The sequence below is a fragment of the Paroedura picta genome, chromosome 8, assembly GCF_049243985.1.
Source record: "Paroedura picta isolate Pp20150507F chromosome 8, Ppicta_v3.0, whole genome shotgun sequence".
Lineage (NCBI taxonomy): Eukaryota > Metazoa > Chordata > Lepidosauria > Squamata > Gekkonidae > Paroedura > Paroedura picta.
Window position 1 is genome coordinate 8801123 of NC_135376.1, and position 24240 is coordinate 8825362.

The 24240-nt window shown below is 42.7% G+C and overlaps 1 protein-coding gene and 1 long non-coding RNA gene across 7 annotated transcripts in view; one reads left to right on the forward strand and one right to left on the reverse strand.

Moving 5' to 3' along the window:
- Nucleotides 1-24240, reverse strand: part of LOC143842954 (uncharacterized) — a 461327-nt gene that overhangs the window by 125038 nt on the left and 312049 nt on the right. For 4 of the 6 annotated variants that reach the window (XR_013233404.1, XR_013233401.1, XR_013233406.1 and 1 more), the window contains one exon: nt 7528-7609. The exons of 1 other annotated variant lie outside the window; for it this stretch is intronic. This is a non-coding gene — a long non-coding RNA (uncharacterized LOC143842954). Of the gene's footprint in view, nt 1-7527; nt 7632-24240 lie in introns of all 6 variants that reach the window. One more of the 6 variants, XR_013233402.1, reaches the window with a different exon arrangement.
- LOC143842940 (uncharacterized) lies at nt 14666-17628 on the forward strand. Its single transcript, XM_077348300.1, has 2 exons — nt 14666-14994; nt 15365-17628. Exons 1-2 carry the CDS (start codon nt 14873-14875, stop codon nt 17424-17426), a joined length of 2184 nt encoding a protein of 727 aa, XP_077204415.1. The 5' UTR covers nt 14666-14872; the 3' UTR covers nt 17427-17628.

Consider the following 24240-nt stretch of genomic DNA (forward strand, 5'->3'; position numbering starts at 1 on the left):
CTTAGTTTAGGGTTGGCAATTCTGGATTATGAGATTCCTGGAAATTTCATCGTTGGAGTCTGAAGAGGGTAGGGTTTGGAGAAGTACGGGAACTCAGCTGGGTATCATGCCATAGATTCTGCCCCCTGAAGCAGTCATTTTCTCTAGTGGAGCTGACTTCTGTCATTTGAAGATTAGTTGTAATTCCAGGATATCTCTGGGCCTCATCTGGAGGCTGGCAACCTTATCTGGGGCCAGGAGTAGATTTGCCAACCTCCGGGTTGTGGTTGGAGATCTCCTACTACAATTGATTTCCACCTAACAGAGATCAAGTCACTGTATATACTCGCATATAAGCCGACCCACATATAAGCCGAGGCACCTAATTTTACCACCAAATCTGGGAAAATTTATTGACTTGCATATAAACCAAAGGTGGGAAATGCTCCAATATCACAGGCTCTCCGATCCAGCCTCCCCCCCCAACTAATACAGAAAAGTCAAGAGGATTAATAGCTGCTGGTTTTTGTACCCCACTTTTCACTAACCAAAGGAGTCTCAAAGCGGCTTACAATTGCCTTCTCTTCCTCTCTTGATACCAGACACCCTGAGAGAGCTCTGACAGAACTGCTCTGTGAAAACAGCAATGGCAGGAAAACCAACCAGTGCCCCCCAGGCCAGCAAATTAGAGCAGAAAAACAGTACCCAAAGTTGGCAACCTATTACAACAACCTATTACAACAGCTATCAAACTGGGAGAATGGACAACTCTAACTACAGCTGCAGTGCCTCCCCCCCAGAACAAAACACTGAAAGAAAGAACTGTAGAAATCAACTTTTAAAAGAAACACAAGTCAGAGCAAGCTCAGCTTGCAGTACACATTTGCAAAAGGCAATGCAACGATTGGCTGGCTGGAGCAGGCTTTTATTTCAGTTACTCTAGTTACTGAATATACCCGCGTATAAGCCGAGAAGGGCTTTTTCAGTGTGGGAAAAAGTGCTGAAAAACTAGGCTTATATGCGTGTATATAGAGTACCTGGAAAAATGGCTGCTTTCAAAGGTGGACTCTTTGGCATTATGCCCCATTGTAGTCCTTCCCCTCCTCAAACCCCACCCTCCCCCATCCCCCAGATCTCCAGCTATTCCCAACCTAAAACTGGCAACCCTAGCCACGAGAAGTCAAGCTGATGGGTGCTAAGAGACTCTGTGTCATGTGACACAGGGATGTGTGCAAGCCTTCCAAATTCAGATCTGCCCATCTTCATAACTATGCCCAGGCTGTTTCAGCTTTCACAAAGCCTCTGTAGAATTTGTGACACTGGTGAGATGTGATTCAGCAGAGAAGGGAAATCAGACACCAAGGGTATTAAGTAGCAATTACAGTTGCTACATAATTCATTTCTGGAGAGTAGCCAGTATTGATATGCATTAGAAGAGCTAGATTCGAGTACAGTAGAACCTTAGAGAGCCACAAGATTTTTGTATAAGATTTTGAGAGCCAAAAGCTCCTTTTGGTCTGATATATAATGTGTGGAAGAGAACTTTGACTCCTGAAAACTTGTTGGTCTCTAAGGTGCTATTGGACTTGCATCTAGCTCTACCTAAGTAATGTAATATGTGGATTCACCTTAATATCTCTTAAAGATAAATGATTTAGAACTTTAGAAACCCGTTTCTTTCACATATGTCTCCCAACCACATCAGCAAAGGTCTTTTAAATCTCTTTTCCTACCATCCTCATCACTGAGGAAACTGTTATGTTTAATGCACTGATTCGTGTTTTCACTGGAGAAGGTTGCCCTGCCGCTTCCTGCCTCTGCACAGGGACACCTTTTGCCTGGTGCACCTTGTCCGCCCCAGAATTGTGCCCCTGCACATGAGCAGGGTGGTGAGGTTCCACCAAACTACAGGGCAACTCACTTTTTTTCCATTTTCTAGAATGTGGTATTGCAGTCAATTGCAACACCATGTTCTTAAAATTTTTTAAAAAATGCTCCAGGACAGTGGTCCCCAACCTTTTTATCACCGGGGACCACTCAATGCCTTTTACTGAGGCCCGTAGGGGGGGGGTCGTTTACTCCTCTACTCTCAACCACTGCCCTAACGCTCTCTGATCACTATGGTATTGTTTAAACATCCCTTCAAAATAAGATACAGACACGCCACAACAATGAACATAAGGAACATTTTATTTTCATGGACATTTTAACTCATGACAATGACAAATCAATGGGAACCCTGAGCTTGTTTCTCTGCAACGAGATAGTCCCATCTGGGAGTGATGGGAGACAATGACACCCGAAGTGTGTTGTAAAGGGCCGGGGGGGGGGGGTGAAGTAAAGGGCCGGGGGGGGGGAGAAGGCATCCTTCGGGGCCCATCTCCAATTAGTCGAAGGAACACATGTGGTCCGCAGCCCACAGGTTGGGGATCGCTACTCCAGGAGACACTGAGGAACTGCATAGTACTGTGGAGCCACCTGGGGCATTCTTTGCCCCTTCCAGGAGACCTTATTCAGGGGAGGAACTAAATCAGATGACCCAACTCTTTCCCTATCACTGGCTTGCCCCAACTGGGGCCCTGTTGCTGCCTGGAGCAAGAAAGGGAATACATATATTTTGTCACGGGGCAACAGAGGGCCTGAGTTGGGCCATGCCTGGGATGACCCCGAATCGACACTGATGTCAAGCAGAACCAGGAATTTGCCCCACCACTGGTCAAGCAGTAAGGCAGGGCTAATTCTAGGTGCAGAGATGGACTGTAAGAGGACAATTTCTTTGAAAAGTGTAGATTAAAAGTTCATCTAATATTGTATTAAAAAAGAACACACAAGCAGAATAAACTGAAAATGGAACCCATGCAAATGAACAAGTAGGAAGGAAGGGGGGAAATGGAAGCAACCAAGACAACTGCCTGAAGCATGGATGAAAAGAAATGGATGAAAAGCAAACGCTGGCAGGGACTCATGGGAATTGTATGACATCCATGGACATCTGGAGGACCACAGGCTGACTACCCCAGATCTAGAGCTTTCAACAATTTAGTTGTAGAAATAGACACACTTTCGCAATAAACAATGGTTTCAGATACCAAAGCGAGAAGGACTGGCATGTAGTTATCTCAGACTCTTGTGTGAAAACCTGTTCTTAACCATAGTACCTGTACCAAGCTAACACATACATTAACAAAAGGAAAATATAGTGTAGCACGTTGTTGTTGGAGGTAATTACACTTTTTTTGCCCATTACCTTCTGGGGACACCCAACTATAAACCAATTCTAGGAATGGTCATCTTTACAAAGTCACATTCCTCTACCCCCCCTCTTGAAACTAAGGCTTATACTTAACTTGGTGGCCAAAAGTCCTGTCAAGTACACTTGACTTATGGCAATCTTGCAGGAGATTGAGTTAGCCTGGGCCATCCAGGTTCAGGGCACATACTTACTTGCTACATTCTTATTACACAGAAGAAGACTTATGAGACTTATGGGATTCAGCATGACATATGGTCTAATGTCCTACATTGTCAGAGAGTGCTTTTAAGCAGCCATCTAGTCATCTGTTTTGACCCAGAGAATCCTCGTAACAAGTGCTTCTATGATTTGTTTTATGATCAGAAAAGAAATATCTTCTGACCTCCTCGTAATGATTTATCAGTTAATGAGGGTCCTCATTAAGTAGAAGGAGTGCTGAGATAAAATACAAGGCAGCAATGGTGGATCAAGGCCAGAATATTGTATTTCAATGATCTGAAGGTACTTGCTGCAGGAGTTTTAAGCTTTCTCTTGCTGAATGAATGATGCTCTGATTCTTTGGCAGGTGCCAAGCATCAGAGATTACCAACAGATTTATGTTACTATTTCATCTGGAATTATGGTGTCCATAATTTACTCCCTGAAACCAGTGAAGAGTACATGTGCTTGTGTGTGTGTGGGGGGGATGTTGAAAGTCCTGCCAGACCGCTTTGATTGTGTATATGGGGCCATATTAGTGGTAGCAAGATCAGCATTGTGGATTTAGTTGTCTGGCAGTTAGCCTTCTACATAAAACAAAGGAGTATTTCTTTACATTTCCTGCAATGTATAACCTGGACGAAGCATTCTCTTCATGGTCTGCTGCAAAGGTTAGGGCAATAGTATGGAAACTCAAGCTAGAATCTTCCTGTGTCTTTAGATAAAGGGAAAGAGTCAACTCTATCAAGAACTGGCTTGACTTTAGGGATCTGCTAGAAGGCTCATGGACTATCCACCTCCTGTGTGATGGAGCCCCACTTCCATTTTTGTCAGGACGAACAATGTTGGCTTTCACCTTTCCAAACTGTCACCTGGCCCCTCTTCTTTCCTCTTATATGAGCAATGAGCCGCAATGAAGAAAATTTCTGGTGATTCCTGGAGAGACTTGTTGGTCTCCAGTTCTCATAGAGTTTCTAGTGATTCCTAGAATAGACTGACATCACATCCTCATTTTCTGTGATGTCATGCTGTTGTCTGATGGGGATTTTTTGTGCATCACTTTACTCATGCTAGCTGCAGGAGTGGTGGCATGAAACTGAGAAGGCAAACAGAATGGCTGGCAACTAAGGCACAATGAGTAGTTCTTCTTGTACAACATGGAAACTGAATGTCAGTCATTTTGTAAAGTAAGTGGCAGCCATTTTTTTTCCTTCTAGTACTCTGGATTATGGTAGGCTGTACTGTTAGACAATTTGGCCTAATCTGTTTGGACTCTTTGGGTATGCATGATTCTGACAATATCAGGATTGGAACTGATGCCCTTCAGGGATTTTCTGGTCCTTTACTTCTATAACTTTGATCACAGAATCAAGGAGAACCAACTGAAGTGGGCAGCCATTTTGTTTCATCAACCCTCTTATTTCATCACCCTACCATTAGGTTCCTAGCCACTGACAATGCGACCGCAGCTCACTCACTACTGAACATTTTGTTACTGTGTGTTTGAAGCCATTTTCAAGGAAAGGTATTTTTAAAAAAGAAAACAAGACACACACCCCATACATTTCTTATCTGATTATTGTACATTTATGTTTCCAAGTGCTGTATTCTAGGCTGCCTTTCAAAAATAAAATTGCCAATTCAGAATAAGAAAACGTATTGTTCGTGGATGTACATAATTTTTTTTGTAACAAAATTATCGTACAGCTGAATGCCCAGACACTTCTCAATGTATTTTGACTACCATTTTTTAAAACAGACCCACATCCATTTAATTTATTTTATATATTATGTTTTCGGTATTTGCTAACTGTGCTGACATTCAGCCATATCCTGGCTGAATATTATTAAGTATGCATGTGACTCTGTATGTTTAAGCAGGGAAGGCCAGGGGGAGGGGGGGACGGGACGGGTTGATGACTACATTCACTTCCTCTGGTTTGTAGCAGCTATCCCTTATTTATCCAAATTTTTTCATTTCATACTAGTAGCCAAAATGAAGTTATAGCTTTATCTGCAGACTTACACTTGTCCTATGAGCATCCTATTCTTCAACTATCTTCCTTACATTAGAAACATATATTATTTTTCAGGATTATAGTTCTATATTTACTTTTACCCATCACTCCATTATAGCTTGCGCCCAACAAATTTCTTAAAAACACAAATATCAACCGGATGAGTTCTATTGCTTCTTTGGTCACTTTAAAATAGCCAAGTAAACATTGCCAAATAATTTATTTTGGGAAAAAAAATGTGGGAGAGATTATAAATAAAGGTCAAAAGTCACAGTGGATAATAGCTGGCGATGTTGATAGTGGTAATTATATATTACGACAGGATTAAAGGAGAAAGGGAAATATGAGAGCAAGGAGAAAGAAAAACAACCCAAGTGCTGAATTTAACAGAAAGAAAAAGAAGGGGGGGGGGCTTTCAATGTCTTCGTAGTTCATTGTCATGATTTAAATACATAATGAAGCCTGAATTTAAAATGTCACTTTTTGTGAATGTTGATAACTTGGGTCTTTGTTGTGCAAGTCAAAATGTGTCTGTTTGATGGGCTAAAATGACATTCGGAAAATGGAAGATGAAGAAGGTATAAAAAAAGGGGGAGGAAAGCCCACCAAAAAAGACATCTCAGAAGTAGGCCCATAATATAGTACTTTACGGAGAAGACCTGTAGGGTAGGAGCCAATATCTTTAAGAAGTAACCAAGCAGCACTAAAAGGCAATGTCCATGGCCAATCAAAACTATTTCTCTAGCTGCTGGGGCTCTTGCATCTCTGGCTTTACACTAGACTGGAAAGCCTTTGTACTAATTGCCAGACTGTACCAGATTTTCTGGTTCAGTTCCATCCTATAATTGACTGACAATGATGGGCAAGGAAGGGGAAAAATTCAAACTCACCACACCAAGCAGAGGGTCAGAAATGGTTTCACAGGGGGAGCACTTCATTGCTTGGCATTAAATGCAGGGGTTAAGAAAGCATCATCTGCCCTTGCCTCTAATTCCTGGGGTAGAAGGGGAGGGGGACCCAAGGAACCAGGCTGCCGAGGACAGGAATGACAAGCAGATCTGCCTCAGCTACAACAGGAAGGAACACTTGCACACTGATAGCATGGAACTGTGGTACTTTCACCATATGTTTGCATCTTACCTGCAGAGATCCATAACAATCCCCTCTTTAAATCTGCAACTCTGGAACTGTGAAACTCTGAGCATACCTTCCCCTTGCTTTCAACCAAGTATTTTCTGGCATAGACTTTGTCTAAATACCTATGCAATCAGCAATTTAAAAAAACCCAACCTGTCTCATAATTACTTGCAATAGAAACAGCTGCTATCCTGCTGTGCAATTTTATTACTTGCCAACTTTTAATTGGTTGATATCCCTACATCATTCTCGCTTCAAAAAATATTGCACTGATATTACTGACGTTGTTGAAATCAACATGTTATTGACTTGACAAATGCCTTGGATAACAGCTGTAGGAAACAACATGGATTTCCCCAAAACTTTGTCACAGTTCCTGTGCCTGACTCAAGAACTTATTTGTCATCCTCCGCCCACTCAAGTTCAACCAGCAGCCCCTGTGCATAGCTGCTGTGCATGGACAGACACATACACACACTTTAGCCACTGTCAAAACAACAAATTAGAAAAAAAAAACCTTCTTCCACTTCTACTAAAGGAGAGGACAAGCATACAATTTAAAGGCTAAAATTGTTTTCCAGTGTGTTTTTTTAAACTAGAACGCTCATGTAAAAGATGAAGTACAGGTGAGTCCTTAGCCCTAGACTTGTACATTAAGTTGAAGGCATGCAAAGGTGTGCCCACCTATCCCTTCAAGGCACATTTTGGTGCCACAGCATCCTCTTAAAACTTTCCATTACAAGCCTTTAATTAACCCACATTAGGAACAGATACATTTCTCTCTGACTGCCTCTCTTCTATGTCCCCCCTTTGCCTTTTTGGAGACAGTGAAACTGCGGCTATGCTAACTTCTCCAAACCAGACAGTCACAAAGTTTCCAAAGCTAGGCCGAATCAGGCACCCCATCAACAAAAGCAGCCGAGGAGTTAAGCGAAAGCTTACCTTTCTGAAACCTACTCCAGCTGACAGGTTGCAGAATTTCCTCAAGCACAGTGCCCAGGACAGGTGGAATACTGGCAAACACCTTAGAGCAAGGCAAGAAAACTCTACAAATAAGAAAGCAAACCAGTAAAATGTCTTCCCAGAGACACAGTCTGCTCTTGTGCATGGGGAATCACAAATGCTCTGGCTATAGACTTTTGTCCAAAGCTGTAGTTTTTCCCCCAGTTTCTTTTCTTTTCTTTCTTTTATCTTTCTTTCTTTTTTAAAGTGAAGCTAGATTAGTTCATACAAAACTCAACAATACAGCACTGAAACCCATTGTTTGATATTCAACATTTTTCACATAGCGGAACAGAAGAGACAATACGGTATCTAGGAAACCACGGGCTGGATTACAAAGTGATGCTATCTCTTCCTTCTGGTGGGCCTGTAATCCTTTTTTTAGCCTACCACAGCAAAATAAAATGACATGCAATGCAATAAACTGTAAAAAAAAAATCCCTTCCAAATCAGTTAAGCTACAACCCCCCCCACCCTTTTTTTAAAAAAGCAAGGAAGGTAATAATGGAACATAAATAGGTTTTTAAATATAGGTAACTAAATGATCATCCATCTCTTTTTACTGCTTGGCCACTACAGAGACATTATTTAAAAAAAATACAGTTGATGTTAAGCATTCTTCAAGTGTGGACACTGAGGACAAGAATTCAAAAGCTGGTTTTCCTACTCTGGCCCTACTCTGTTTTGAGATTTCCTGTTTCCTTTCCACACTGCAGATCTGGCCAGGCACACATTAATCACAATATTCTTGATCAAACCCTGTTTCTTTGAAGGTTGGCTAGCAAGCTTGTTATCTCATGCTAAGCTTGAGGAATGTCTGATTACAATTAATATCCAAATGCTTAAATTTCATAGGTCCAGTTCACAATCTGGGTTGAGGGTCTCCTTGGGTCTCAATCACCCTCCCTGTCCACATACTGTTAAGAAGAATGCTTTCAGTTAATGGCATTTCACAAAAAGGCTCTCCGAGCAAATGGTTTGTCTTCTGTTTAACCCCCTAGTCTTTCCTACCACCACCAACACCTCGGAGCCTCATTCCGTTTCTCCGGAATCCAGTGCCCACGTTTTCCTCCAAACACCAAATCGTCTAGGTAGCCACCGAAAGTGATTGTCCCGACCAGTTTCTTTTCATCACTGCTGCAATTGACCAATTGACAACTGATTGATGGTTATCTTTTCACTTCAACAATGAAAGAAATTACCATCACTATGGCTATGTACAGTAAATGCCTCCAGAGTAAATTACATGATTCTAAAATTCTCCTTCGCTCACTTAGTAAAACATCAACACAAAAAGTTTCTCCCTCGCCTCTCTTCCTGTACTGCAGATCTGGCCTTCCCCTGTCAGCCCCAGAAAAGAACTTGACAGCTTCTTTAAAAAGAGGAGTATAAAAGAACTTGAATAAGGGATGGCACAAGGCCTGGGGAAGGCTTCCATTCTCTGCAAGCAGCTATTCTTTTGCAAAGAAAAAAAAATTAGGCATGCAAGTAAAGATAAGCCTTGGAAGAATATGAGAATATTCCCAGTGACCTTGGACTGTTGCTGTTACTCCTGTCACTCCATTCGAGGCAGGGAAAGCTTCAATATGCAAACTTTCCAAGCCCAGCTAGGTTATTCCAGAAGTGTGTTGTTCAATCCAGATATTACCTTTCCTCAATAAATTGCTCTGTTCAAGCTAGATGTTACCTTTCATTTATAAAATTGCAGCCTAGTGGTTCATTTATTGGGCAATTAAAGGTGACGCTTCAGAAAAGTTATTCTCTGAATATTATAACTAATGGATTTATTTACTTAATTTATACCATGCCTTTCTCTCCAGTGGAGACCTAAGAAACTTGCATCCCTCCCCTCTCCTCCATTTTATCTTCACAACAATCCTGTGAGGCGACTTAGGTTGAGACGGTGTGACTGGCCCAAGGTCACCCAGGAAGCTTGCATGGCAGAGTGGAGATTTGAATCTGAGTCTCCCAGATCCTAAACAGATGTATTTGCATTTGATCATTTATATCTTGCTTTTCTTCACGGCTAGGACTCAAAGAGGCTTAGAACATCATTCCCCCCTCTTCCATTCTCTCATAACAACAACTCTATGCGGAAGAGCAGGCTGACAGTTTGTGACGGGCCCATGGCCGCCCAGTGAGCTTTCATGGTAGAAGTGAGGATTCGAACCTGGGCCCTAGTCCAAAACACTATCCACTTGCCATGCCACTGGCTATTGTGACCACGGCACCACACTGGTTCACTAGTCCTTAAATCAGCCTTTTCCAGCCTTCCGACCATGGATGTACCTATTAAATGTTTTTCAGGCTTTGAGGGACCCCAGAAGTGATGTCAGCTGGCCACGCCTCCTGGAAGTGGCAGATTACCCAAGGTGATGTCACCCAGACATGACTGATCTGCATTGCTAGGGTTGCCAACTCTCAGGTGGGGCCTGAAGATCTCAAGGAACTAGAAACTGACCTGCAGCCAAGATCCTGCATAGTAGAGAAAGAAAGCCATCTAGATGGGGGCTTTACACACACACACACACACACACACACACACACACACACACACACAAATCCTGGTGAATTCTAAACCATATTTTTTTAATCTACAAGGGAGAAGAAGAGGAGGAGAAGGAAGGCAGCATTGAGACATTCTGTAAAAGCAGTGAGTTGGGATTTATTTTCCCTTTCCCTTTTGTCTTCAAGGCTGAGATAAGGGAGGAACCAACCCCACAGATCTCCCTAACTGTTTGGTGGCCAGACACACTTTTCAATAGATGACAGGCTGAAGCTGTTCTCTATGAGAATCTTTCTGCATGCGGGCAAAATCACCAACAAAATATTCACCAAACAGAAGTACTCCTCAGACCCATTTGCAAGGTGGGAATCCCTTTTCCTCCGGTGTTGTTTTTCGTGCGCCTGCTTCTTCCATCCCACCCCAAGGCTCATGGTAGCTGTTTTGAAGGAGGGGTTTTCCTTTCTTTCTTTCCCTCCCCTTCTTGCAGCTTCTGGATCTTGTGGGGTGTGGTAACTTGAAGCATTTGATACCTGAAGTGGCATTGCTTGAGGGCAAATCCTTGATGCCATGTTATGAGCACACTTTAATTTTTGTGTGTGTCTCAGTGTTGAACTCAGTGTTGCCTGGATACCCCATGGTCACAATTATTTATTTATTATTAATACAATACATACAATATAATATAATAATATGAGATATCCCAGAACTGGCGTCAATGGAAAAAGTAGAACAAAATTGGCTAAATCTGCAAATATCTTATTGAAGTAGTATGTAGACTAGGGTTGTCTCTTTAGCTGTAATCGCATAGTCATACATCCTTGTGCTTCCCTGTGCTGCCCATGAGCGCTCCAGCCTGCCTCCTTTGCCGCCACAGCCGCCGATTGAAAAAACACAGCACATGCTTGGCTGTTATGCAAATGAGCTCCAATATCCTCCCACTCCTTTTGGCAGGATGCTGGATACATGAGTGGCTTTTTTCTGCCAGCCAATCTGCACATTGGGGGTTTAATGACTGTTTAAAATTCCTGGTTGCCAGATTCAAAGACTCATGGCTCCAGCCACATCAGCAGCAGCCCGGATGTCCAGGATAGTCTGCATCCCCCCCCCCTCCCCTGCGGAGTGCTGGCAATGCACAAGGGTGACATATCACCCCAGTTGGAAATCCCTGCCTTAGAATCATAGAATCATAGAATGATAGAATCATAGAGTTGGAAGGGACCTCATGGATCATCTAGTCCAACCCCCTGCAGAATGCAGGACACCTTAAATGGACACCTTTAGTCAACAGGACAAATTTCTCCTTACTTGAGTCAGCTGTATGGGAAGCATTACATAATTCCATACTACAATCCGCACTTGGCACAGATAACACAATTGGCTTTTCTCCCCAGAACCATCAGGTCTCAAGGGCATCACACTTCCCCCATTCTTTTGGCAGAGAAATCAGTGTTGTGCTTTCCTATAGCTGTGTTCATTGAGTGGTCCCTGGGCAGGTGCACATGGGACTGTGCAGCCAGCTGCCGGAAGATTGTTTGGCTAGCTTTGTAACAGAGCAGGAGGCGCTTCTCCCAACTGGAGTCATTGTGGCCATTTTCCTGCCTAATGGTCATGTGCCCCAGAGGCTCTCCCTCAGTTCCCCTGAGCCACCACCACGAGTCAGAGAAAAAAATGATAGTAGAAGAGCTCATAGTGAAGTAGAAAGGAGGGACGTGCCTGCACAGCGACAACGCGATAGACAGGTAAGTGCAACACAGTTTTCATCTTCATTGGCCCGTGCCAGTCCCACATGGGAAACCAGCATGAACATCTCCATTTATGAGGATAAAAAAGGTAAAGGTAAAGGTATCCCCTGTGCAAGCACCGAGTCATGTCTGACCCTTGGGGTGACGCCCTCCAGCGTTTTCATGGCAGACTCAATACAGGGTGGTTTGCCAGTGCCTTCCCCAGTCCCCAGTCATTACCGTTTAGGATGAGGATAGGAGATCCTAATCAAAGGGCTGCGGGGGTTAACAAGTGCATTCATTACAGAATCAGGGAAGAATTTATCTCTGGCTTCAGCAATCAAACTATTAGGCGCAGAGCCTCCAACCTTGGATGAGGGGTATCTGGTACACATAACAGATCTGGCACCTGAGGGAGGTGGATAAATGTGTCTCTTGACTTCTGTAGTAGTTCTTGCAGCAAAGAGCCAATAATATAAATAGGGGGAGGCAGAGCATCCGTGAGATCTTAAGAGAGCAACTACCACTGCCATACATTTGGTAAATGCCCAAAGGACAGTGGCCGGGCCAAAAGGGAAGATTGTGTATTCCTAAGGGATACACTGAACCAAGAAATGTAGGTATTCCACATAACCAACATGAATAGGTTATGTGAAAATATGTGTCTTGGAAATCGAAGACTGCAAACCAATCTCCTGGGCTGAACACAATTGCGAGAATGAAAACAAGGAGGCCATTCTGAGGCAGCCAATGGCAAACCACTTGTGTTCATCTCTGGCCTTGAGAACCCCAAGAGGTCATCATAAGTTGGCTGTGACCTGACAGCAATTTCCACCACCACAGTGGACACCAGCACATCAAAATGAGCATTTTAAGACTGATGGAGTCTCAATTCCCACAAGATTGCCTTTCAAGCTCTGTTAAGCAGCAAAAGAGATGACATAGCGGGAATGGACTCCTCTCAGGGACAAGGACTTTCATTTAGATGCTTGATGGTTTGAGCCATGTGGCTGTACCTCTGCGAACGCATTTCCTTACAAACGTACATGCAGAATTCAGTGAAGCAATTTTCTCCAAGAAGCATTCCTCCTGTGTTAATAGCTGAAGGCTGATCAAGTACTCAAGTGGGGTTTTGAAGTTTTGTATCCTTTTACCGTTTCCAGCAGAACAAATCAGAAATTTCAAATTTCATTAATTAAATGTGGAGGCAAGGACAACTGCACAATGGCAGAGGGCTTAATGCAAGTCCTACATCTCCTTCAGATTAAGGACAAAACGTAAGTAGTTCTGTAATTTGTCTTCTTTAGATTCCAAATAGAAAAGGGAACACGTTAAAGCGACAGCTCGGGAGTAAAAAAATGTATTCCTGAGCAGCAATATGCCAAAGGCGCAAAAATATAGGGAGCTGGTGATGGGCACCCTTTGTGTACCTTTATGCCCAGACTCCAGATTGACAAGGCCAAGGATTTGGTTCAAGGTCTGTGGTCTTCCTTGCATACGATAAAAAATCAGACGTGAAGGTGGATGATAATCTTGAGTCTTTGCACGCAGATGCAAACAGGCTTGTTTGAATCTATGCATAATTCAGCTAGAGATACCTACACATTGATTACTTCTGTGTTGGACTACATTCATGCTCTCTTAATGGGGCTACTTGGAAGCTTCATTTAGTTCATGTTGCGATTACCTTACTGGCAGGTGTTAGTTATTGGTATAATATTCTATTTTGAAAGGACCTTTACCTGGCTACTGGTTTGCTTCCAGGCATAATTCAAATGCTGGTTATTACCTAGAAATCTGAGCGTGGCCTGGGGCCAGGGTATATGATGGATGGTCTTCTCTCATATGCTTACTGAGATTATCACCAGAGGATGTGCTTTAAGCTTCATAGGATGAGCACCAGGGACAGCACCTTTTCTGTTGTGGCTTCAATACTTTGGAATTCCCTGCTCACTGAAGCTTGCATGATGACAAACTTTTAGGTGCCAGATTAAGCTATTTTTATTCTTCCAGACTTTAACGAGTCACTACTTCGATTTTTATCTCCCTGTCTCATCGGATTTCCTACCTGTGTATCTGTTCCCCTTCTTAATATTCATTCTGTCCTACCTTTTGTCTCTTATTGTGATGGGTTTTGTTTTACTCTTATTCCTTTAGGTTTTTATGGGTTTCAAACGGTCTTTTTTGGGGGGTAGGGGTGAACTGATTGCTAATATTATGTATTATGAATTGCTGGCTGTACAGTTCAGGGCTGGACCTTCTAAATTTCCATCCGTGCCAGCAATTTTCTTCTTGGTCCAAAAACCTAGATCCAGCATTAGTGGACTAGATCTATGGGATCCCACCTCTGGTTTTTATGATTGCTCTGTTTGTAATGTGTGTGGTAGCTGCTGGAGACCTTTTAATTTCTGTAAGGTGTCTTAGGCACTTTGGTCCATGTTTCGGGATATAAATGTTTTAAATACATGAATACATTTGTGCTTGTATGCCCATGCTCCAATATGCTTGCTCTGATACTAGGCTTGCCAACCCCCAGGTTGGGCCTGGAGATATAACAGAATTACAACCATGACCGAGATCAGTTCCACCAAAGAAAATGGCTGTGTTGGAGGGGGGATTCTGTGACATTACACCCTGTGAGGCCCCCTTCCTCTCCAAACCCCACCCTCTCCAGGCTCCTGGTTCAAATCCTCAAAAGTTTCCCGACCCATCTCACACACACTTTAGCACAAACAACACATTCATCAAGTGCAAGCAATCTGATCTCTACCAGTCTCATATCAGGACACAAATGTGGGAGGCGTCTCCATGCTTCCATGGTTACCCAACAGCCTTGCAGAACCCAGTGATGTCACAAAACCGAGTCTATGAAGAATTCAGTCTGCTGTTACTATTCAGACCAGGCCAGCTGGTAAAAGTGGTCGATGATGTCAGCAATTAAAAAATCAATTTCTCTTGTGAAGGTGTAGAAGCCAAATGCTGGCTAAGAATCAGTGTATTTCCTTTTTGACACTTCATGTTGGTTTGTTTTTTTCTGTTTTTTAAAAAATTCTGAGTCATGAATGAAGACAGGAGTGTAAGTGGTACAGATCCTGCTGAAAAAGGTGCAGCTATGGATGAAGAACAGCACCCAAACCCGTGTTTTCAGGCCTCGGCCTTGTGTTGCTGTATCCCAAGAAGGTTAGTAGCTTCAGCAAGTGGCTGAATTTTCCCACAAGGGAACAGGGTTTAGAGGTTGCTTCACTAGATTATAGAATTAAGGGATGCTTAAAGAGGAAATGGACTCCGGGGAATGGTAGAGGACAGGAAGGCCTGGAGGACCATTGTCCATAGGGTCGCAATGGGTTGGATATGACTTTGCAACTAACAACAACAATAAAGAGGAAAATAATTAATTCAGCTACCTGAGTGACCCTAATCATAGATCTGTTATTATCTAGACAAGAGGGTGGACTGTTAATGTAGCTGATGTTAAAGTTAGGGCTAGATATGATAATTGCTAACAGTCACCATCCCACACTCCTTCAAATTTTGCCTTTTATCTCTACAGACGGATATCTTTACCAGGGAGGAGACCCAAGGAAAGAAAGAAAAAGAAGAATGCAGGAGGTCTCTCCTTTAGTGACATCATGTTTGAGGAAGAGATGGACCAAGCCTGCTGGAACATACCTGCGGGTGACCAGGACAGTGTACAAACACAGGTTATCAAGTCAATTCTGCCACTATGTCCCGAAGCCTATGACACAAAAGATCACTCTGTCCTTCTGCCCATAGGTACTTTCTGCTTGGAAGAAAAGCAAAAGGATTATGATGAAAAGCCAGTTGTAAAGTCTTTGTACAAAAAAGGCAAAGCAACCAGGCCATCAAAGGAAGGATTAGATGACTGGAGTGTATTGAGTTCAGAAATGGAAAATAAAAGCACAGTGGGTGCTGTATCAGGGGGCCTACCCTTTAAGAAAGGGACCAGCTATCAAGTTATACCAGACAAAGGAAACAGTCAGGCTGGAAGACCTGAATCACTGGGTACATCGTTCCAGGAAGTAGCCCATGAAAATGAGCAACAAGAAGGAGGAGATCATGCAAGTATTAGATCAGAAGGTGTAGCCTGCAAGATGGCATGTGAGAAGCAGGAACAACAAGCTGTGCCATTGCAGGAGCTACAACCATCTGGAAAATCAGAAGATCTTGAAAGTTCATTACCAGAAACCAAAATAAAAATGCAAGAAGAACAAAACAACACCAGTACTGATTATGAAGTTGTTCAACCTTTGACGGAACTGCTCATCCAACCATGGATACCAAACAGTGAGGAACAGCAGTCTTTGGAGCGACAAGAGCTGGCTAAAGATGTTGCTCATAAAATAGAGGAACATCTAACTTGGGACAAGATGAATACAGTTCCTAAAGAAGATATCCACAAGAAGATTCAGGGTTCTCCAGATACACTCAACCAGGAGGTGTGGCAGCCTGTAGAATTAAAATATCCAGAGAGTTTGTCTATCTTGGATACGAACCATGAACAAGAGCAGTCAGAAATGCTGTATCATGAGGATCCCATATCAGAAGCCTCTCACAGTGAGACAGAGCACAGCTTTAGAAGAACTGTTGACCACGACGTTCAATGGCCCACTACACAAAAAGCAATTAGCTATTCGTTCCAGGATATAGCCTTTGAGAAGGAGCAAGAAGGCAGCGCAAACTTCATATCAGATAGTCCTCTCAGCAAAGCAGGAGAGCATCAATGGAGCCCTCACCAAATGAGTAACAAAGCTGTTGTACAAGAAAACAAGACCACATTTCCTCTGATTGTATCTTGTGCAACAGAACAGCAAAAGCTAGATCATATGAACAACATGCTTGAGGATGGCCTTGTCTACCTTATACCACAGAAGAACCAGGAGAAACAACATATTTTTTTAGCAGAACATGTTAGCAGTACACACCACCACAGACTATCTCATGAAAAGGAACTGCGAGAAGGACTGGATTACTCATACTCTGGATCTCAGGCAATTGCGTTTACTGGAGAAAAAGAAAACCCAGGACTTCTTATACCAGAAAATATGGGCACACTGCCTGACAACATAAGTTATGAGAAAGAACAGCAACGAAAATTAGAATGTGGAGATTCTGGGCCTGAGAGCCTTTTTGACAAGGAAGAGCAGGACTGCCAACCTGCTCTTTATTTGGGAGGGCAGTTGCCTCTAGCGCTCGAACATCTCAGCTCTGGGTCATTGGATGGGACCCCTGAAGCTGAACAGTGTACAAGAAAGAGTGGGACACTTGAAATGCTGCCTCTGGAAGAACAGCAGGTAGAGTGTGGTGACCAGAGCATGAAACTCCTTTCTGGGCCCTCTAAAGACAAAGAGGCCAAAGATGACCAAGAAGAAAAGGAGACTACCATGTTTCCATCAGCAGGAAAGAATACACAAAGAGAGCAGATGGAGGCCTGGCATACTCCAGAGGACACTTTCATTTCACATAAGGAACAGCTGCAAAGGGAACAAATTGATTTGAACATGACCTGTGAGGAACATCAGAGGAAGGGATTACAGGGTCTGTCAGAGACCAGCTCCTCTGTTAGCTCTACAAGCAATGAGGACAACATGTAAGGTGGCCAACTCAATTTGCGTGGGGCAAAATTGCCTCCTCCAAAATGTTACTTCTCTTTCTCAGAGTTTCTTCTTGTTCTGTCTCAAAAACTATTCCTACTGAAATGTGAAATCCTAAAAGAGATACAATTGTTTTTTTTAATTTTGCACAAAGCTACAATATATGTCGACAAAAACAGAAAGTAAACACACTTGAAAAGTGCTTCGTTATGACCATTTGTTGAGCCATGTTGTTTCATAGTGCAGTCTACTACAATATCTCACAGAAAATGTTTTGCAGCCTTGTAGAGGGAAGTTTAAAGGATTGTGGGCATGGAATCGAGATAGTAAGGTAGTAACTAATTGGCCAGGGTGCAAATCTCCTTGTTTAGCATTTCTTAAGAATAAGAGCCACTTTGTACAATACAAAGTTGTAATGTAGAAAGAACCCTGGAAGGGACAAACTTTAGTCTCATCTGAAGACCGTTAAACTGGAAAGTCACTGCCAGCCATAATTTTTCTTACAATGTCTGTGCATTAACTGCCATCAAGTTGATTTCAATTAACTGCAACCCTATGAAATAATGTCCACCTAAACCTCCTGTTATTAACAGCCTTATTCAGATCTTGTGAGCGGAGGGCCATGGTTTCCTCCATTAAATCAATTCATATCATGTTGGGTCTTCCTCTTTCTCCTGCTGCCTTCAACTTTTCCTAGCACTATTGTCTTTTCCAGTAAGTCTTCTATTCTTGTCTAGCGTGGTCTTTACTTTGGCAGTGATGCAATGCTTCCACATTTCGTGTTTCTTACTTGCAATGGTGGCAGGAAGGGTCTAATGCAAGGCATGGTGGCCTCATGCTTCACAAAGTTCTTCCATTGTGACCAAAGTATGTTAGCCTCAGTTTATTCATTTTAGATCAAGAACCCGCTTATTTGTCTTTGTGGTGGTTCACGGGATCTGTAAAATTCTCCAACACTATATTTCAAAGGACTCAGCTGTCTTCCTGTCAGCTTTCTCTACTGCCCAGCTTTCACATAGTAATGGGGAATGCCACAGAATGAATTATCTTGATTGCCAGCAGCATATCTTTACACTTAAGAAACATTTCTAGCTCCTTCCCAGTCTCAAACTCCTGATGTCTTGGTTGCCGTTTCCCTTTTCGTTGACAGTAGGGTGAAGGAATATGCATATATAACAATAAAAAAGTGGCATATGCAATTTTCATGCATTAAAGTTAGAAATGGGTTAAATTCCTCCCTTTAATCATAATTAATTTGGAAATGGCTCAAGGTGAATGTTTTTCTGGTTTATAAATGAAGCCAAAAATAGGATTTTGGCTGTCACAACTCCTTCAATGTTTAGAGGACTCTGTACCAAGGTGTGAGATGATGACATAATTTTGTGTACTAAGCCCTAGAGATCAGACTCCAGCATTGGGAATGATGTGTTGCCTTCCATGTTTTTTGTTTCTTATTTGCAATGGAGAGGGTGGGAGGGAGGGCTTGATGCAAGAGGTGGCCTCAAGCTTCACAGAGGCCTCCAACTGTCCCGCACACCTGACACACCTGGTGAGAGGACAAAAGGATCAACACATTTCCGCACTTATATCAGAGACAATGGTGTCATTCAAACTGCATTCCAAAATTTGTGGCTTAGACACTAAATCAGTAAAATTTGTGACTCCAGTCCATGTCCACCATAAAATACCAAAATGTGGATTTGAAAAGCGCCTCTCATACACTTGAAACTGTTTTCTGGGCTATAAACCATCCTAAAAAGGTATCTAATAACTTTATTAGCAATGAATATCAAATTAAAGCTGAAAAATGGAACCTAAGCAATTATTATTTTGAACACCCCTTTAGTGAGACCTACAATTTTAAAATTAAAAAATTGGTGGCATTGATTCTAAGGCGGGACTAATGGGAGGTAGTTTGTATAAGGACAGTTCAACTTCGCTCTGTAATGAATGGATGCAGTTTTATAAATTGTCCAGGTACATCTGCATGACTTCTCTAAGGGGCCCTGACTACTAGAAACCTGCTTAGATAAATCTAATAGTCTTTAAGGTAACAAGATGCCTTTGGGGTGTGTGCAGCAAGAAACTAATAGAGTTATCCTGCTGTGGCACTGAGGTCTTTAATTGGAATAACAGTAAAATGCAACTGTCCATAAACAAGTAGAATCCAACTTCACTTATTTGTAGACATCCCAGTTGAAAGCTCTAGATGTTTTTTCTTCTTTCACTTGAAATAATTCAAGCAGCTTGGACTTTGGCGAGGGAAACCTCTCCCCCCCCCCCAAACAACGTTTGTGTGACTTCTTGTGACATTTACATCTGCCAGGTAAGTGACAGCAAAGACAATCCACTGGGAAGAGCAGGATTTCTTTGGGAACATTTTGAGTCCCCTGTTGCGAGAGTCTAGCAACAGTGATATTGTGAAATTTATAAGGATCACATTAATGTGTTTATTATGGCTATTTTTCTGCCATGGCAGCACAGAAACCCCTTTGAGGCTGGATAAAAAGTTTGCCCAAAATAAAATTCAAATATCCTTTGAATCAAAACAAGATAAAAAGGAGATCAGTGCCACCCGTGTCAATGCTGCCACTTCCAAAACATATGCTCCAATAAAACATGAAAGCTTCGGGGGTCTGCTTTTTTTGCAAGCTTCAGTCGCTCATGCTTCCTTCCCCTCTCCCCCCCATGATCTATTATTAAAATGCATTGCCTGAATTTGCGTACAAAATGGCATGCTCGACATTCTCAATGGACTCCAATTTATTTAAAGGGGTATTCTCATCTTCAAACGTTTTATTAGAGAAGACAGATTTCTTTGCCTGAGACAGTTGTGTTTTGTGTGTTACTTGTTCCTGTTCATAATGCTTGATAAGGACATCCAGCAGAATGTCTTTTGACATTACAGAGCAATAATGAGACAAATAGCAGGGGGGGGGAGGGAAAAAAGCAGGTACTACAGCCAGGATGCACTTGGGGGCTGCCCCCCCTGCTTATTCACTGGCTGAGAGACATCCCCCAATGTACAGAGCTCCCACCAGAACTCAGTAAGGGGGATATGAAGCCTCAGGACTGGTGCCTTGAAGCCTCAGGACTGGTGCCTTGAAGAGTTTTGATTTTGTTGTGTTCTTCAAGAATTGTGAGGCTGGAACAAGCAGGGATGACGTAGTCATTGCCCCCCCCCAGGCCCTAGCCTGCCAAGTTAGCTTTCTCTTACTGGGTTCCATGTTTTTAAAGAGTCCTTCAGTGTGTTTTTATCCTTACAGTCATGTTTCATGATAAACTGCAAGTGGTGTTATATTACATCAGACAAGAGCAAGTTGAACTGATCTATGGACCATTTTGTACTTAATAAAAAAATAAAGCACAAAAGAGTCTAGCCCAGTTCTCCTAGCATGCAGACATGCAAAGTTTCTGGTCCAAGATGGTCATCGATGACTTTCAAATTTGAGTTGACAGTGTTATACACACATTCTTCAACACACTTCTCCAGCACACATTAGGCTCCAAACTAGGGGTGCCAGGTTCTGGCAAATTCCTCCATCACCTGCTAACAACAAAGGTGCTGGTGGGAGAAAACTGAGAAAAAATTGGAGTGCATGTAGTTGTATTGATGTCACTGCAGGGGGAAACCAGAAGTGACATCATGGGACCCTCTAGGATTACTCATATTGATGACGATGTTAGCCATTCAGTCATGGCCAACTCTTGGCCAGGGATTATGTTTTTTGGTGGGGAGGGTCATCTGGGCATGGAATTGGGGTCACTGTGGGTGGTCAGGTAGTTGTAAATTTCCTGCGTTCTGCAGGTGGTCGGACTAGATGGAGTTCCCTTTCAACTATAGGATTCTATGGGTCAACTGTTGACATGTTTTTTGAACTTGAACAGCTTCTCTTAGTTGAATAATGCTTGGCCAGTGTCCATTCTGATCATATCTAACCACCATGTTCTTTGTTGGCCTGATATCCTTTTACCATTGACCAATCCTAGCAGAATTGCTCGGTCTACTGATTTGGATCATATGATATGGTCAAAGTAAGTGAGATGGAGTTTCATGATTTTGCCATCCAGTGATACATCAGGCTTTACGCACTGTAGTATTTCCTTGTTTGCAACTTTTGCCATACAGCGAATCTGCAAAAGTCTTCTCCAGCACCAGAGTTCAAAAGCCTCAATTCTTTGACGCTCGGCCTTCCTTATGGTCCAACGTTCGCAGCCATACATTGCAACTGGGAATACCATAGCCTTGACTAGACGCACTTTTGTTGGCAGGTACTCATATTGGTACTCATATTAGAATTTTTAAAAGGAGGACCTATTCTGGTGCTTGGAAGAAGCATGAGCATTTGTGAACTCCACAGTCTGAAAATGACACCTGATTTCACACCTCACGTCATCAAGGTTCTGCATCTGGAGGTTAAGATGCTGAATAGTCTCCCTATCACCACCCATCTCTCTCTCTACTCTCACTCACTCTTAATCAGGAAAGCGGTTCCACTGCACCATATAACCTGCCATCAATATTTCATGTAGTCATACCAATATTTCATGTAGTCATGTAGATCTTCCAGAAGACCTTTCTTGAACAGCCACTACTTTGGTTTTGATTAGAAAAAAATGACCTTAAACCACACATAACCCAAATAAAGAGGATAAAATATGTTTTTTTTCCTAGGCCTTCCTCCCAGAACTTTCTGTCTTCTCTCCATGATGGAGATGGAAATATACCGGCATCCCAGCCAAAAGGAATGCTGCCTGTTGAGACATGATCGCTATGTTACTGCCACCTGTCTAATTCATGGCTTTCCCAACAGTTTTGTAGCACTCAAAGATGACCAGGCAACTGCAATTTCTTCTCCTCCACCCACTTCTTCTCATATTTACCCCCCATCCCTAGGGAGCCAGGCATTTGACAATGGGTGTTTGATTAATCATGGCTGCATTGTACAAAGGCAAAGAATATTTGCTCTTTTAAAATGTTGGTATTTTCTCATAAGCTACAAAGGGGATTTAAAAAAAAATACTGGGAGACAAAGGGGAGGGGGGGAATCAAAGCCCTCCAAAGAAACTCCTAGTACTTTCCATCAGAAGGAAATTTGAGGCTTAATAAATAAGCAGAACATTATTAGTTTGCTTAATTCTTTCACACAGCCGTTACTAATGCTGCCCTGTGCTCCAGTTAGACAATAATCTAGATTGCAGGAAGATTTCTTTTCGACATGCTAAATGTTATAAAAACGATGGAGAAAATCCATTCTATTACAGTAATGCAGTACTTCAGTAAAAGGACACAGTATTTAAATGTATCACCTAATTTTCACCACATTCAAATAAAAAATGAGTTCAGCTAATCATATGTCCACCTTTTGTTCTCTTCAGTAAAAAAAGAAAAGAAAAAAGGCCTACCAACAACAGAGAAGCCCCTGTTCTCGTAACAGTAATACTTGCAAAGTACTAGTAGTAAGCTTAAGGAAGATTTACCAAAATCTCAACAGTTCAGAGATACAGGAAATCTTGTGCTTTCTAGTCCTCAGGCTTGTTGATGATGCTTTGGGCTGCTCCTGCATTGAGCAGGGGGTTGGACTAGATGTATGGCCCCTTCCAACTCTATGATTCTGTGATGGTTAAAACCCATGTTTCCACGACAGGGCTCTTGTTTCTGCAATGGGCAGCTATAGGAACTCTAAGGAAAACAGTTTGCAGTTCTCTGCAACTATTGTTTGAGTGGTCTTCAGCGCAGGCACACATGGGACTGTGATTCTGAAGGCCAGCTATGTAGAGGAGCTAGCAAGTTTTCCAAGTCTATAATCCTTAGCTCCAAACAGTGCCCACCTCTCCTGCTCCTGAAGAGGGTGATTTTCCCACCCAAAATAAAATGACCAGGGAGGAGCGTGCACTCTTCTCTCAGTTTTCCCATCACCGTGGGGGAAATGGTCAGTCAGCCTACATACCACAGTGGGAATAGAAGGGAGGGATGTGTGTCTGCACAGAAGACCACTCAATGAACAATAGTTACAGGTAAGTACAACCTGTGACTTCTGTGCAGTCCCACATGGGAATTTAGCAAGTTTACTCAAAATGGTGGAAGGTGGGGGGTGAGTCAGCAGAACAGATAGTGTAACACTGCTTTCTCCACTGCTGCTTCCCTGCAAGCATCAAAGTCCATGGAATAATGATGAATGATGGTTGAAGAGTTGAACCAAATCATTGCTCAACAAATGTCCTCCAGTGGAAGGCCCACTGCAAAGGCAGATGAAGAGGCCTGCACTTTTGTGCAATGTGCAGATATATGTATTGAGCTATAAAATGCTGTCTGGGCTAGGGCCTGCCTTAAGGACCAGCTACTCCCATATGAACCTACTTATAGAATCATAGAATCATAGAGTTGGAAGGGGCCATACAGGCCATCTAGTCCAACCCCCTGCTCAACGCAGGATCAGCACAAAGCATCCTAAAGCATCCAAGAAAAGTGTTTATCCAACCTTTGCTTGAAGACTGCCAGTGAGGGGGGGCTCACCACCTCCTCAGGCAGCCTATTCCACTGCTGAACTATTCTGACTGTGAAAATTTTTTCCTGATATCTAGCCTATATCGTTGTACTTGTATTTTAAACCCATTACTATGTGTCCTTTCCTCTGCAGCCAATGGGAACAGCATCCTGCCCTCCTCCAAATGACAACCTTTCAAATACTTAAATAGGGCTATCATGTCCCCTCTCAGCCTCCTTTTCTCCAGGCTGAACATTCCCAAGTCCCTCAACCTATCTTCATAGGGCTTGGTCCTTTGGCCCCAGATCATCTTCGTCGCTCTCCTC